Source organism: Emydura macquarii, unplaced genomic scaffold (assembly GCF_026122565.2).
Source record: "Emydura macquarii macquarii isolate MOO-44397 ecotype Brisbane River unplaced genomic scaffold, CSIRO-AGI_Emac_v2 contig_2676, whole genome shotgun sequence".
NCBI classification, from domain to species: domain Eukaryota; kingdom Metazoa; phylum Chordata; order Testudines; family Chelidae; genus Emydura; species Emydura macquarii.
In genome coordinates, this window is record NW_027132813.1 from 19,435,999 (window position 1) to 19,450,712 (window position 14,714).

Genomic DNA, 14,714 nt, shown 5'->3' on the forward strand with positions numbered 1-14,714 from the left:
TTGCTGAAACAAAACATCGTGCAGCAGGAAATAACTTAGAACTATATGTTAATGTAGCTTCCCACCAATCCAAGTGCAATTCCACGTATTCTAGCACATTATACTGATTTACCTCAGGAGGTTTGAATTCTTCAATCCCACCTTCCATTTTCTGTTTCAGTGCACTGTTTACTTGCTTAGCATTTTGAACCTTCATAAAAACAAAACAAAGCAATTCCCCCCAAAATTAATCAGCTCCACAAAGAAAGTTGATCACTTTACACATATATCTCCACTAGGATTGTCACAAACCTGCCTCTTAAGTTATAGAAGTAAACATTATGGTTTAATGCTTCTCTGCTTTTAACTGCTACTTCACAGAAAAATCGTATTTTACGCTGGAGAGTGAGAGAGAGAGATGACTAAGACAGCGTTCTTTGAAAGGCTGGTTAAAATTTGTCCAGCAGGATTATGACAAACCAGGAGGAAGATAAAAGCTAATTTTCAGAAAATTACATGTCTAGAATAAGAAATATTAGATAATACTACAAACATCTTTTCATTTTCTGCTCTGAATTTTTACCGAGCGAGAGAAGTTCTATACATAAGTTGTTTCTCAGAAGACTAGGGTCCTTCTCCTTACCTAAACACAACTCTAAAAAGTGATGAGATATTTCCAGTTACCTTCTTGCTGCAGATTGCTTTTTTTTAAAACTGGTTTTGCTGGCTTCAGGTTATGATCTCCTGATATAGTTCATCTTGGAATTATTTTAACACATTGAAATTAGAGATTATTTTTTCTGTAGAAAGGAGTACTTTTTAACTCTCACTTGCACATTACTAATATTAACAAATTAAAATGGGCTGAAGCAATGCTTCAGATGCAATGCAGATGAACACATATGAGAAAATGGACTTGCATAGATGATTTGACTGCATACAAGTGTCTGAATGCATCAGAGGGTGTTGAGTATGGAGATAATGCACCAGAGTTTATGTCAAATCTATGAATTTTAAACAGAAATATGTCTGGATTCATAATTTTTCCATTGTTTTGAGGATTCTTCCATCCTACCCGCACTAAAAAAAGTTATGATAAATATACAATAAATAAATGGATCACTTCCACCCCCATTAGGTTTTATTTAGTTTAAAGTCAGATATGTTAGAATCTTATCGTATTCTACTTCCCTCCACTACAGAATTTAAGTAGTTGTTGGGAAGATTACCCGTTTAAAGAATTAAATGTATATGTGTTTTTAGAAAGGGGTAGTCCCACTTGATTATATCCTCAAGAGTAGGCAAGAGTAGCATTAAAATAAAAGAGAGGCTACTTTAACTTCCAACCTGTTGAGTTATCACTGTAGAATTAACAAGTACAAGAAAAATCAATTTAACAAGACACTTGTGTAGAAGCAACAGACATGATTTCAGAGACTCCCATGAAAATAGTGATTAGGAGAATACATAGTCTCAGTCTGAACAAGAAGTTCAGAGCAAACAAAAGAGACAGATAACTCAAAGTACCTGGCGCTTCAATGAGATTAGCTCCATGTCCAACTGTCTAAGAATTGTGTTAGCTGCATTGGGGCTACAGGAAACTGCCACCACATCTTCCTGGGTCAGATACATGCCCTTAGGTGGACGACATTTAGAACGTTGAGAATGATGGCGATGCTGTAAACTCTGATACTCTCTTCTACCCAGCCCTATTTTACTGGTCTGCACAGGTTGTTCATTATTGCCCTTAAAAAGTTAGAAGAGGTTGGTGATTAAAGAATACAGCTTTTGAATACCATGCAAGCATATTTTACAAACAGTTTACACAAAAGAGAAAACTAGGCCATTTCTACAGATATCTGAAAAGGGCATTAAAGCCTTACGGTTAGAGTTATGCTGTCAAGCAGTTGTTGGATAGGTCTGTAAGTCAGCCTTTAACAAATTAACATTTCTTTCAATCTTTATAAAGTTTGGTTCCATTACAAAAAAATTGTATTTTCAGCAGCGTTAAAGAAATGTTAGTATACATACTGTGAAAAAGGGTGGAGTGTCCTAAACTCTATTGCTTTAAAAAAAGCTTAGGTTATAAAAAAGATGCTTTACAGAAATCTAGGCTCCTAGGTCTCTATACATTCTACATTAAAAAAAAAAAATAAGATTAAAGTGAAGCACTAGACCTGGTAAAAAAAATCCAACAAAAACCATTGTCTCACTGAAATCTTTCTGTTCAAAATATGATATAGACAGAAAGAGAGACTCTACAATCTGGTGATTAAGGCCCAGGTTCAAGTCCTCCGCTCTGAAATGAGAAGAACAGGGTTTTCCATTCCAGATTGCTCTGAATGCATTCTAATGCAGAATGAACAAATTCTGAAACTTCTATTTTGTGAAATGGAACTGTTTTCTGGACAGCCCTACCAAACATTCAAGTTAGGAAATGCTAGAATTAAGATTGCCTATACAACCATAATTCTCCTACACCCCGCTTGAGTGTATGCATTATGATGCAGCCTTTAATTACATAATCACATACTGTTTTCCCCTCAGGAGCCCTGCTTCATTCAGTGCATGTGATTTTATCTCTATTGTTCAGTGTGTGGCTCTAGGCCTTATTTACAGCATACTAATCAACTCCTACTACAAATACAATTAATTTTCTTATGGGCTTTTCTAAAGTCCTCATATATAGTTTTATATCTATAGTATCCAAGACCGTCACGAAATTCCTGATTTATGGTGTACTATCCCCATTTTACAGATGGGGTACTGAGATAAAAGGTCAAAAATATCCACTAATTTTAGGTGCCAATTTGAGATGCTTAGGACTTCATTTTTGGTGTATTTTGCATTTTATAGCATTTGAAATATTCTATTGACTTCATAATGCAGTCAATGCACATCTGCAAATCAGGGCCTAGGGCCCAAGTCAGAAAATGAGGAACACAAGATTAGTGAGCATCTCTGAAAAGTTTGGTTTAAAATTATTTGCTTAGCATCACACAGGATCTTTGTGGCAGAGGCAGGGATAGAATCCAATTCTCCAAGGTGGCATTCAACTGTATTAATAATGAATCCATTCTTTCTATTCCTTCAATGCCTTAACTCATGCTCTACACACCTTTCAGCTTCTACAACAAAATGAGGAAGGGGTCCTACAGACAACAGCCTCCTTTACTACACAATCCTGATTCATCACCAAAGCACATCCATCTGGCACACTGATAGACTGAGGCAGAGTTCCTGTGGAAAAAATAGTATGTGATCATGTTGATGAAGTCTATCAATGAAGTCTACCAACTTGATTGCTTTCTATGATGAGGTGACTGGCTCTGTGGATGTAGGGAAGGCGGTGGACGTGATATACCTTGACTTTAGCAAAGCTTTTGATACGGTCTCTCACAGTATTCTTATCAGCAAGTTAAAGAAGTATGGGTTGGATGAATGGACTATAAAATGGATAGAGAACTGGCTAGAGCATAGGGCTCAACGAGTAGTGATCAATGGCTCCATGTCTAGCTGGCAACCGGTCACAAGCGGAGTTCCCCAGGGGTCGGTCCTGGGGCCGGTTTTGTTCAACATCTTTATTAATGATCTGGAGGATGGGGTAGATTGCACCCTCAGCAAGTTTGCGGACGACACTAAGCTGGGGGGAGTGGTAGATACCCTGCAAGGGATAGGATACAGAGTGACCTAAACAAACTGGAGGATTGGGCCAAAAGAAATCTAATGAGGTTCAACAAGGACAAGTGCAGAGTCCTCCACTTAGGAAGGAAGAATCCCATGCACAGCTATAGACTGGTGACCAACGAACTGGGCAGCAGCTCTGCAGAAAGGGACCTGGGGGTAACGGTGGATAAAAAGCTGGATATGAGTCAGCAGTGTGCCCTGGTTGTCAAGAAGGCTAATGGCATATTGGGCTGCATTAGGAGGGGCATTGCCAGCAGGTCACGGGAAGTGATTATTCTCCTCTATTCGGCATTGGTGAGGCTGCATTTAGAATATTGTGTCCAGTTTTGGGCCCCCCACTATAAAAAGGATGTGGACAAGTTGGAGAGAGTGCAGCGGAGGGCAACAAAAATGATTAGGGGGCTGGAGCACTGGACTTATGAGGAGAGGCTGAGGGAACTGGGCTTGTTTAGTCTGCAAAAGAGAAGAGTGAGGGGGGATTTGATAGCGGCCTTTAACTACCTGAAAGGGGGTTCCAGGGAGGATGGGGCTAGGCTGTTCTCGGTGGTGGCAGATGACAGAACAAGGAGCAACAGGCTCAAGTTGCAGGGCGGGAGGTCTAGGTTGGATATTAGGAAAAAGTTTTTTACTAGGAGGGTGGTGAAGCACTGGAATAGGTTACCTAGGGAGGTGGTGGAATCTCCATCCTTAGAGGTTTTTAAGCTGAGGCTTGACCAAGCCCTGGTTGGGATGATATAGCTGAGGTTAATCCTGCTTTGAGCAGGGGGTTGGACTAGATGACCTCCTGAGGTCCCTTCCAACTCTAATATTCTATGATTCTATATGCACAAAAGCGCTGAATTATGGTTGCGTGAGCAACCTTAATTCTGGCATTTCCTTAACTTGTGAGTGCTTGGCTTTTGCCACTTTAATAATTTTTTTTTTTAATAGTTTGTTTGCAATTTTCTAGGTTTTAAAGAAACTGAAAAAATAGAAGTTCCATCAATTTGACATCCCATGGTTCATCAGCAGGATTGGAAGTCTGATCCATCACACAGACCTCTGCCACCTAAGCTAACGGAGTAGGTTGTCATCCTCTATGTGAACAAAAACCAAGGGAATAAGACCCAGTCATATTTACTGACATCAGAGAATTGGTAAGACTCAAGAAACCTGGGATTCCATTTCAAGAGTGGAGGAGAGGGGGTTCTAGAAGGCACAGACTTCTACCCAAGCCTGACCTCTTCTGCCCAGTGTCCTCCAACCTGCATCTATTCTAGTCCACTCTCTTCATCCATCCCTGGCTCCTTGTCCCAGTCTTATTCTCCTGGCCTACTCAGCCCCAGTTTCCACTCCTAAGTCTTCTCATTACAGTCCCATTGTCAGCACTCTCTGGGATCCTCACCTGATTGGCTGGAATCCTGGAAAGAGAACCTGGGACTGGGAGCCAATCTCAATCTTCTGCCTCCCTGGCTCCTTGTCCAAATGTCTTCATCCAGCCATTTCCAATTCTCCCTCCATAGGCTAGTTACTTAGACCTCACTACCTCCTCCGTCTCCAGCTCCCAGTCCCCTTGCTCAGTTAGTCAGTCAGTCCCAGTCTTCCCCCTCCAACTCCCAGCATGTTTCCCACCCCGCCCTCCAATTTTAGTCTCACTCCTTGTCCCAATCTATTCCTTTCACACTTTCAGTGCTACTTTTGTCCCCTTTTGAAGTCAGATGGATTCCTCCTACTTGTTGTCCAGGTGCCGACGTGTGCATGTGCGTCACTTAGCACATAGGAAAGAGAGAGAGTTTCCCTTTTCCATTTCCAGTGTCCAGCCGCAGCCAGAAGCGGCCACTACAGGGAAAGTGTCTCTGAGCACACACAGCCCTAGGCTGAAGCACATTCAGTCCCTCTGTGGGGATGGTGCACATGCAGTCTGGTCAGCACTAGAAGCTGAGAGAGACTCAAACATGCTCAATGAGGATACACTCTTTGGCTGTTAGTTCTAGCAAGTCTCTAAGTCTCTGCTCAAGTGCTCAGTTTACCTTTCTAGTTTTTCAAAGGCTTATAACTTTGCCAAATGTGGGTAGAATTTCACAGGGGCTATAAAAAGCCACCCACTGCCTTATTTCAAATCCATGTTTCCCTAGTATAAAGGCTCTTAGGACCAGATTTTTAAAGGTATTTAGGAGTTGTTGTGCTCAGCATTGCTAGTCTAACCAATTTAATAGACTAGATCTCATTTTCAAAAGGGAGTTAGGCATGTAGAAGTCTAAATCCTATCATACTGCAGACACAATTATATCTAAATACCTTTATAAATCTGCACCTAAAACGTTTTTTAAAAAGTTTGCTTTGCCCATGTTAAAAAAAACCCTCCAGAGTGTATTTTTTTCCTAGCCTCATTTTTTAGAACAGCTGAACCATTCTGGCTTTAAAAAAAAAAAAAAAAAAAAAGCCTAAAGCAGAGAGACTCAAGGCTTTTTGCCTTCCTCTGCAGCATGAAACATGAGTCACTTGCAGGTTAAACTAGTGTAAATGGTGGATTCTTTGTAACGTGAAGTCTATAAATCATAACTTCAGAGGTTATAGGTCTATTACAGGAGTGGGTGGGTGAGGTTTTGTGGCCTGCAATGTGCAGGTAGCGACTAGGTGATCATGATGGTCCCTCCTGGTGTTAAAGTCTATGAAAGCGTCAGATAACCTTAACAGGCCGTGCTATCAGCCCCAACTATAATTATATGCAAAAAAACTAAAGTTAAAAGAAGCCAGTGTTAAAGTTGCAGAGTCAAGCACTCAAAAATTAGCAAGTGGAAAAATTAAGGTTGTTATCTGGCAGCACTTTCTAATCTTTGAGCGCTTGACTATGCAACATAATGAATGTTCTTTGAACTTTGTATTTAATATATATACACTTCTCTGTGATCTTCGTTACAGATCATTAAATTAATTCCTGAATTGTTCCATAGGAGCGGGGGGGGGGAGGAACCAAACCTTTCAGCTTGCCTACTTATAAGACTATCACTTTTCTACCATCCCATATTGCCATCTCCATACTGTATTTGTTCTCTCTCTCTTTCTCCCCTCCCCTCTAACTCTAGTATACATTTCTCCCTTAAGTTTCTATGTTGTATACCTTCCTCTCTCCACTACATGCTGTTTCATTCCTACCTTAGTGGTCTCTCAGAAATTTTGTACTAGATTTATGCTTTAGAATAGATCAAAGCCAGAGTTTTTTTTAAAAAAAGAATCTACACATCTTTTGATGACTCTACTTTTTATTTTTGAAGCAAAAGACAGGTTCATCAAAGGTTACTTGTAGACTACTCTAAAAATTATTATTTTTGTTTTAGAAAATAAGATTTTACTACTTGGCTTAATTTTGCTTAGAAAATCAAGGAAGGTAAGAACTAAAAACATAAGACCACAAAATAAATCTTGATTTACTCAGACAAACTTATTAGTCTATCTGGTCAATTCCGACAGACTTGTTAGTTATTCTTATATTCTAATTTTATTCTGTACCATATTTAATGGTTCAAATACAGTAATTCATTAAAGTAAATTGGGCAATTCTTTAAAAAAGTTGTTTGTCCTCTTTAAGGTGTGCTGGGTCCAAAAGAAAGAACATTAAAGCATTCCCCCATTAGGAAGGGAGGAACAAGAAAGGCAGAAAAACTCTCCCCACTAGATTTGTGCTATACCAATTCCAAACAAGATGTAGTTATCTTCACCTTTTCATCTGCAGTCTCAAACTATTTTACAAAAGGAGGGGATCCTTTATTAGCCTCAGATGGGGAAATGAGGGCACAGAGGCAAAGTAATGTGTTGAAGGTCATACAACATAACAGTGGCAAAACTGGGGCTAACAGCCAGATCTCTGGATTCCCAGTCCCATGCCCTATCCGCTGGACCAGCGGTTCTCAACCGGTGGTACGTGTACCACTGGTGGTACTTCAAAGAAGGCTGGGTGGTACGCGAGCCGTACTGCGCCGCCGAATCCCCCCCCCCCCCGAAACCCCGCCGCCGAAATTCCCACCCACCCACCCACACCCGCGAAACCCTGCTGCCAAAAAGGGGCAAACAGCGGCAGGGTTTCGGCGGAGGGCATTGTTCCCCCCATGTAACCCTGCCGCCACCAAAAGTCCCCCCCCATCCCCCTTTTTTTGAGAACTGCTGACCAATCTATGTCCCAGGTCTCTTTTGGCAGATACAAAGTTATATTAGTAGTGTTATTTGAAAGGACTCTTGCTAATCTGTGATTTTTTCCCTCCTCCCTCCCCACTCAAAAAAAAAAAAAAAAAATCACATTTTCTAATATTCATAAATGTTTTCTCGCTCCTGCGGTATGGGAGACCCAAACTTGCTAAGATGACTAAGGAAATATACTACGTACAAAGTGCTGTAAATATGTATAGTTTTTCCTATAATTTTTCAGCTTTAATAACATTTAGAGACTATTTGCAAGAACAATAAGTAAAGGGACATCACACTTCTGCCTGCAAAATTTTTTAAAGATACCAAAGAATTTCCTTCCCTCTTAAACGGAGAGGATAAGGTCATATCCACTATCATTTCTACTAGAAAGAAGTACTAAAACAAGTTGAAGACACATGTCCTCATTGCTTTGAATGAAGAGGACAAGCCATACTTTGAGAAACACCACTTCATATCTTAATGTATAAAGAAAATACTCTGTATCCATTTATTCAATATCAGTAAGAAACTGGAAAGAGTTTTTGACAGAACAGCCAAACAAGTGTCTCTTATTGATTGGTCTTGAGCTATTCTCTGGAGTTTCTTCTCATTGGCTGATCAGTCTTTTCTTCACTGCTCTCTCCAAAGAGAGGTGTGTGACATATAAGACTGAAACTGTCTCAGTAAATGAAGTAGTAAAGGTTAGCTTAATTAAAAAGCAACAAAATCTTCTGTTCTTTAAACATGATATGAGGATTTCAGCATGTTGCAAGTTACATTCTTTACAGAAGGCATTATGGAAAAATTACTAACATTTATTGTAATTAGAGTGTTACCTCCTTTTTGGTTTCTTTTTTGGGATCATAATCACTATCGTTTCCATCCATTGGATGTGCTTCTTCCACATCATCATCACTGAGGATAGACAACAGATGAGTAAACTTGGTCCTATTAGCCTCTGTTATTCCACTGTTTTTGCCAACGCTCTCTACAATTATATAGTTAATATAAACGCTAAATAAAGTTACAGTCATATTGTTATAACACCCACAAACGGATCTGAGTTACTGTTACTTGGAATTTAAGGATGTAGTACCCTGGAAACATTTTCCTTTTGTTAAGCTTGCGTAGGTTACCATAATTAATGCAACAACAGTTGGAAAAATTATTCCTTCTATTGGAAAATGCTAAGCAGGAAGGCTTGGAAAAGAAGTTTCTTTTAGGCCTGATCCAAGTTTATCATGTTCAGACAACATCACTTCTGGAGAAAAGTTAAAAAAAAAAAAACTCTCAGGAAGCTCAGTGTTTCTGAAATAACTGGAAAGTTCAACTAGATTGAAAGCAATTGGATTTGATTTTGTAGTCCTTAAGTGACAGGGTCACTAATTATTTTGAATTTATTTAAAAGGCTTGCCTCCTTATGGTAACATATAGTTAGAACCTTTTGCTCTATAATAAAGCTAAATAGACCTAAACATAATATTTATTGTAAAAATGGAGAATAAAAATAAAATTTAACATGCAATTACCAAATTCAAGGCTATTTAAAGGATTAAAAACAAAGTACTGTAAACTGCAGAAGGCCAGTAAAACAATATCATTGGACATTTCAGCAATTTGTAGTTCAGTTACCTTTTCCTTTCTTCCTGATCCCACCCCCAACCAAGATTTCGAAATCTTGTTTCATAGTAAGTTGTCTTGTGAAATAAATCCTAACTAGTCTGCTGTGCAGCTACTGCATTCACCACAGAGCTGTTTAATTCCTAGAGCACAAGTAAATACAGTTTGTCTGTTGAAAGGGCTTGAGACTAAACTAGTGGTACTCTCACCCCTAGAAATGGTCCCTCTAGGTTAGAGTTGAAGCACATTGTCAGGAAATGCTGTCATATCCGTACCCAAACAAAGAACTTCACTCTTGGGTAATTAGTTATTTAAAAGCTTTCAACCCACCTGTCACCTTGATTATTTCTATTAGCTAGTTTTCGAGCTTGTCGATCCATCAAGCTTGTTCTAGAGCGAGTTTTTTTCCATGAATAGTAATATTTTACAAGGCTTGCAATAGTCTTGTCTGGAAGCTAGAAGAATTAGTTCAAATATTAAAAAATGCAAACTATGTAAACTATTAAGATAATTATACTTCAGCTGCAATACTTTCACTAAATGCATGGAAAATTAAAAAAGGAGAAAACGCTTATGTTTTTTCATTTAAAAAGCTATTTCATGCTTTAACAAACAAATCTCATGCCACTTTTGTAAATAAATTGAGAGTTTTTATAGCTCTAAAGGCTGAATAATATAGATGCAGAAAAAGAATTTAAAGTTTTAGACTAAATTCTTTGGAGTACAAACCCTGTCTTTGTATATGTTTGTATGATACTTAGCACAATGGGGCTTTATTCTGATAGGAACCGTCTGACTAAAAATATTTATATTAAATAGTTATAACCAGAAATATTACTGTACCATTTGTTGTATCCTGTGAAAGCTCTTCCCATGGAAACTAAAAGCTTGTTCAAACAGGACTTTATCTTCAACTGTCCACTCATCAGGGAAAGGAGTGAAATTAGGGAGATCAGCAAGGGACTTCTCAATGTTATGTTTATGCCAGAACAACATCCCAAGTGCCTTTGAAAAGAAATAATCCCTTCTTGATTTTAGCTGACTTGTATCAAAGTACACTTTAGAAAGTTACATTCAAAAACCTACGTTAAATATGACTAAGTATCTGACATCAGAACCCCCCACTCAAAAGAAATTCACACTTAAGCTTCTTTTCTATTATGCTTATGTAGTACAGTTTTATTTGATCAGTGGGCACTTTTGCATTCCATTCATGCTGCAATACCTGGACCAGTCAGTCGGTGTGACAGTATCATCTTTAAATTAGTTAGCATAAAATAGGTGTTAAAGAAAATAGGCTCAAAATGTGACTTATCTAACAAACAGACAATGTAGTTCTTTATAGTCTTTCCTGGGCCCAAGTTCCAGCCCACTCAAACAAAAAAGATTTCTGCTTTTTGAGTACCAGAAAGCCATCCAGCACTTTACCCTCATGTGCTGCATTGTACACATGCAGTTCAATATTCATTAAGGAGACAAAATTATGTTGTTGTTTTAAAAGGCTGCAAGTGAGCAAATAAAATATAATTTTGAAAATCTGAATACATCCTGAGTGCCCTTTTAAAAATCCCCCACCTCTCAAATAAGAAGAGCTGTCTGGCTTGTGTTGTGCACTTCCGTTGTCCATGGATGTGTATGACACACCATAAACAGACAATTTTAAATAAATCTCATTATTGGGTATAAATAGTGAGTAATTCTCTACATTTCTGATAAAGACTCTAGAGCAACTAGAGACTTCCCCCCAAAAAAACCCATCACAGATTTTACACCTAGTCTTGTTTGGGATTTGGGAATACTCAAACAGAATTGACTAAATTAGTTTCAGACAGTGCATACATGATCAATAATAGCTCACCATCAAATCTCAGTTCCTTGATTTAATGGATCTACCAGCTTTTCTCCTGAAAACATTTTCCCATTGCATTGTAAGCACAAACTACCAGTTGTTTGTACATGCAGACTTACTTTTGACTTATTTATGTTTATATTTTTCCTAAAGAGCACTGGAAAAACCAATTACAAACTAAGCTCCATTTTTCTGTACATAGGCTAGACACCACAATATTCTGTGCTTCTTCTTCCAACAGAACAGACTCAGCCAAGTACTGCAATGAGTTCTCATTACTGAAGTTTCATTATTTGCCCTACTCTCCTTCCCCACAAGGTTATACAACAGGATATTTTACAAGCATATCAATAATTAACTACATGGTTTTCTGCTTTTACTGTATTCATTCACTTAGCAATTTTAAAAATTGCTAACTTGCTATAGATTTTAGTCATTAGCGTGAATTAGCAATGTTTACCAATACTGTTTTTCATGGGGTATTGGTTAAACAGTAGTAAAACCAAAAAGCTAGAACTTTAATGACAACCTCCAAACCCTGCAAGTTTTGGAATTTTGGTAGTGTTTTTCTTGCTTTGAAACATGCCAATTGAATTATTTTTGTATATGTTTTTTTAATGGATGTTCCCCATTACCCCACTAGTTGTAATGCCTCTGGAACTGCAACCTAAAGAGCACCTAAATCAATGTTAGTTCCACTGTAAATATTTAGCATTCTTAATTTCAACATGCATTAATCCATACCAAAAATTGTTTGCCTAAAAAAATTGTTTTTAAAAAAGTTACATACATACGCAATTGCATGACATGCCCAGTGTACTGAAAACATACCAAATCTTTCAAAACAGTGCATTCAAGCTGAGCATGTCATGAAAATAAAAAGCTCAATCTTTTGCAGAGAATCCAAACCATAGCTCTATGCAGATCCATAAAACTGCACTGTCTGCTGCTGTGCCTGAAGAGAGCGTTAATTAATGCAAGTCAGATGAAAAAAGTAAGTTGTGTTATACTCATACAGTAAACATGACCTTAAAAAACACTCACAGAACTTACCTGTTCCACATTGTATCCATGTTTTTCCTTTGCTATTGCAATATATTCATCCACTGTAAGAAAGCAATGCTCCAATTAATTTTTCTAAAATTAGAATACAAAAGATTAGCCACTTAAATGTAGCAAAGCAGAGAAGTAGTTGGTGATAACGGATACCAGTTTTGATTATAGGTTTCTTTCCTTCCTCCCTACCCTTCATACATTGCCTGTTTTCACAGTGCCTGATCCTTAAAAGGTTATGCATGTGTATTCTTAGTGTATAAAATTGAAACGGGGCAGGGACTATTTTCCTATATGTACAGATATTTATGTCAATTTTAACAATTATTTAGTTAGCTACCAGAGATTTGTTGATCAAGTGATCTTTCACAGATCTTACTACTGGGGGCTTTCAAAGAAAAGAGAATTGGGAGATTTCAAAAGAGAATTGAAAACTTTCATTTTCAAACATGTTAACTGAAAGTTTAATAGATCTAAAAAACCTACCCCGCCACAAATGCATTATCTCATAGGTTCTTTAGTTTTTAGCCTTAGTTTCCCTTGATTTGGGCAAGCAGATTTATCTTTCTTTCCCTTGATTTATCAGCATTATATTTAGCCACCCTCTAGAGTCAGTTGTCAATAGAAGTGAATATATAAAAGTCTGACCATTGCCTTACCAACAGTAAATTTGTTACTTAACTGTTATACCCTACTTTCGCCAAGCCATTGCTTGGACCAACTATCTGTCACTGACTGTAAATATTTCCCATCAAGTGACCCACCTTCAGAACTGAAGAGCAAGGAGACCTTGTAATTCCTTGTAATTGGAAGATAACAGATTCAAATCTTATAAAAGGAAGTATGTTATTCACACCACACACAGATAAACTGTGGAGTTCCTTGTAACACCATATGGAAGCCAAGAGTTTACCAGGATTTTAAAAAAGGATCATAAATGTACATGTATAACAAAAATATCTAGAGTAACAGCTGTAAATATTTTAAAAAAAACCCACCAGAGATTTGGAAAGGATATAAACCCTTAAGGTTTTGGAAATATATCAATCTGTTACTACTGTGATTAGGAGGAAACTTACCCTGGGATCACGTTATCTCATAACTGCCCGGTACAGGGTTTCTTCCTCTAAAGCTCATATGACTAGAGGCAAGATAGACTGCTGGTCAGATCCGTAAGATATTTACTATACTTCTATTATCTTCATAGGTGATGTGACAGGATAAGCACCACTTTTCCAGGAAGAGGGCAACAGGTATCTATGCCTACATAATGTCTTCCCCTTAAACTAGCCCCCACTACATTTCCTCCACAGTAACTCATCTATGCAGACTTCCATAACAATACCTTTTCTCCTGGAAGTGTACCATGAAAATTTCTCAAGATTAGATTTTTTGCCCTATTATTAATAGATGTTGTAGAGGCCAGTGGTAACAATGGACACATTTCAAGAGGTCTGAAGGCTTGATTAGACCAATGCCTTCTTCCCAACCACAGGATCACAGAAACATTCTTCCTTTCCTTTACCAAAATCCCCCGAATGAGAAGTGGTGAAAAAAAATCATCAGCCTTGTTTTTTCATCCACAGGATAATTTCCACAACTTTCCCACACTGCAAAAGGAATTACGTGCTAAAAATTAGAAGTAGACAACTCTACATCAGAAGCACTTAATCAGTTCAAGTTAATATAGTATAATTTCCTTGGGAGAAGAGAACTTACACTTGGCATCTGGAATACTATGGTATGGAGACCACACAAGCATCCCTCCATTGTCTTTATCAGTATATTTTGTAGCACCTGTAAGAAAAAAAAATGTCTTTTAGTGTTTATTAATATGACCTAGAAAACAGTGTATTGACAGTTATTTCCCTACATGTGTATGAGACAGCTAGCACAACTGAAGTGACCTAACTGCCAATCACAATTGGATAGGACTCCAATTACCAGAATTTGACAATTAAAGCTGCTTGCCAGAGTTGGAATGGATGGAATGGAGTTTAGTGATCATTTTGGGCTAGTTAGTAGATTAGTTGAGGTGGTAAGACTAAGTGCATCAGTTTTCTTAACTCGGATATCACTACCACAATCTGATGTTGTAATATGCTCTTGGTTGGGCTTCTTTAAAAGAAGCTAAAATACTTGCTGAACATAGCTGCTGGATGATGGATGCTGCTTGACCCTTAGAGCAAGAAAAGAGCTATACTGACTACTATATTCTTACACAGGGTAAATAAAACCATATATGACATAAACCTCGATTACCACCTTTCTCACCAAGTCTTTGCCCAGCAGTTAGAGTAGACACTCCTTGGCTCGCTGTCAGTCCCTGGATACACACAGAACCAGATTTCTCTCAAGGAGCTGT

General features: G+C 38.1%; 1 protein-coding gene across 2 annotated transcripts in view; it reads right to left on the minus strand.

Annotated features, from left to right (window-relative positions):
• RCOR3 (REST corepressor 3) overlaps positions 1-14,714 on the minus strand; it is a 33,133-nt gene that overhangs the window by 8,986 nt on the left and 9,433 nt on the right. For both annotated transcript variants that reach the window (XM_067565017.1, XM_067565016.1), the window contains exons 3-9: positions 14,069-14,146; positions 12,350-12,402; positions 10,291-10,452; positions 9,778-9,902; positions 8,664-8,742; positions 1,507-1,725; positions 113-190 (exon numbers count right to left, since the gene is read on the minus strand). In XM_067565017.1, the coding sequence (XP_067421118.1) occupies positions 113-190; positions 1,507-1,725; positions 8,664-8,742; positions 9,778-9,902; positions 10,291-10,452; positions 12,350-12,402; positions 14,069-14,146 (794 nt within the window). The remainder of the gene's footprint in view (positions 1-112; positions 191-1,506; positions 1,726-8,663; positions 8,743-9,777; positions 9,903-10,290; positions 10,453-12,349; positions 12,403-14,068; positions 14,147-14,714) is intronic.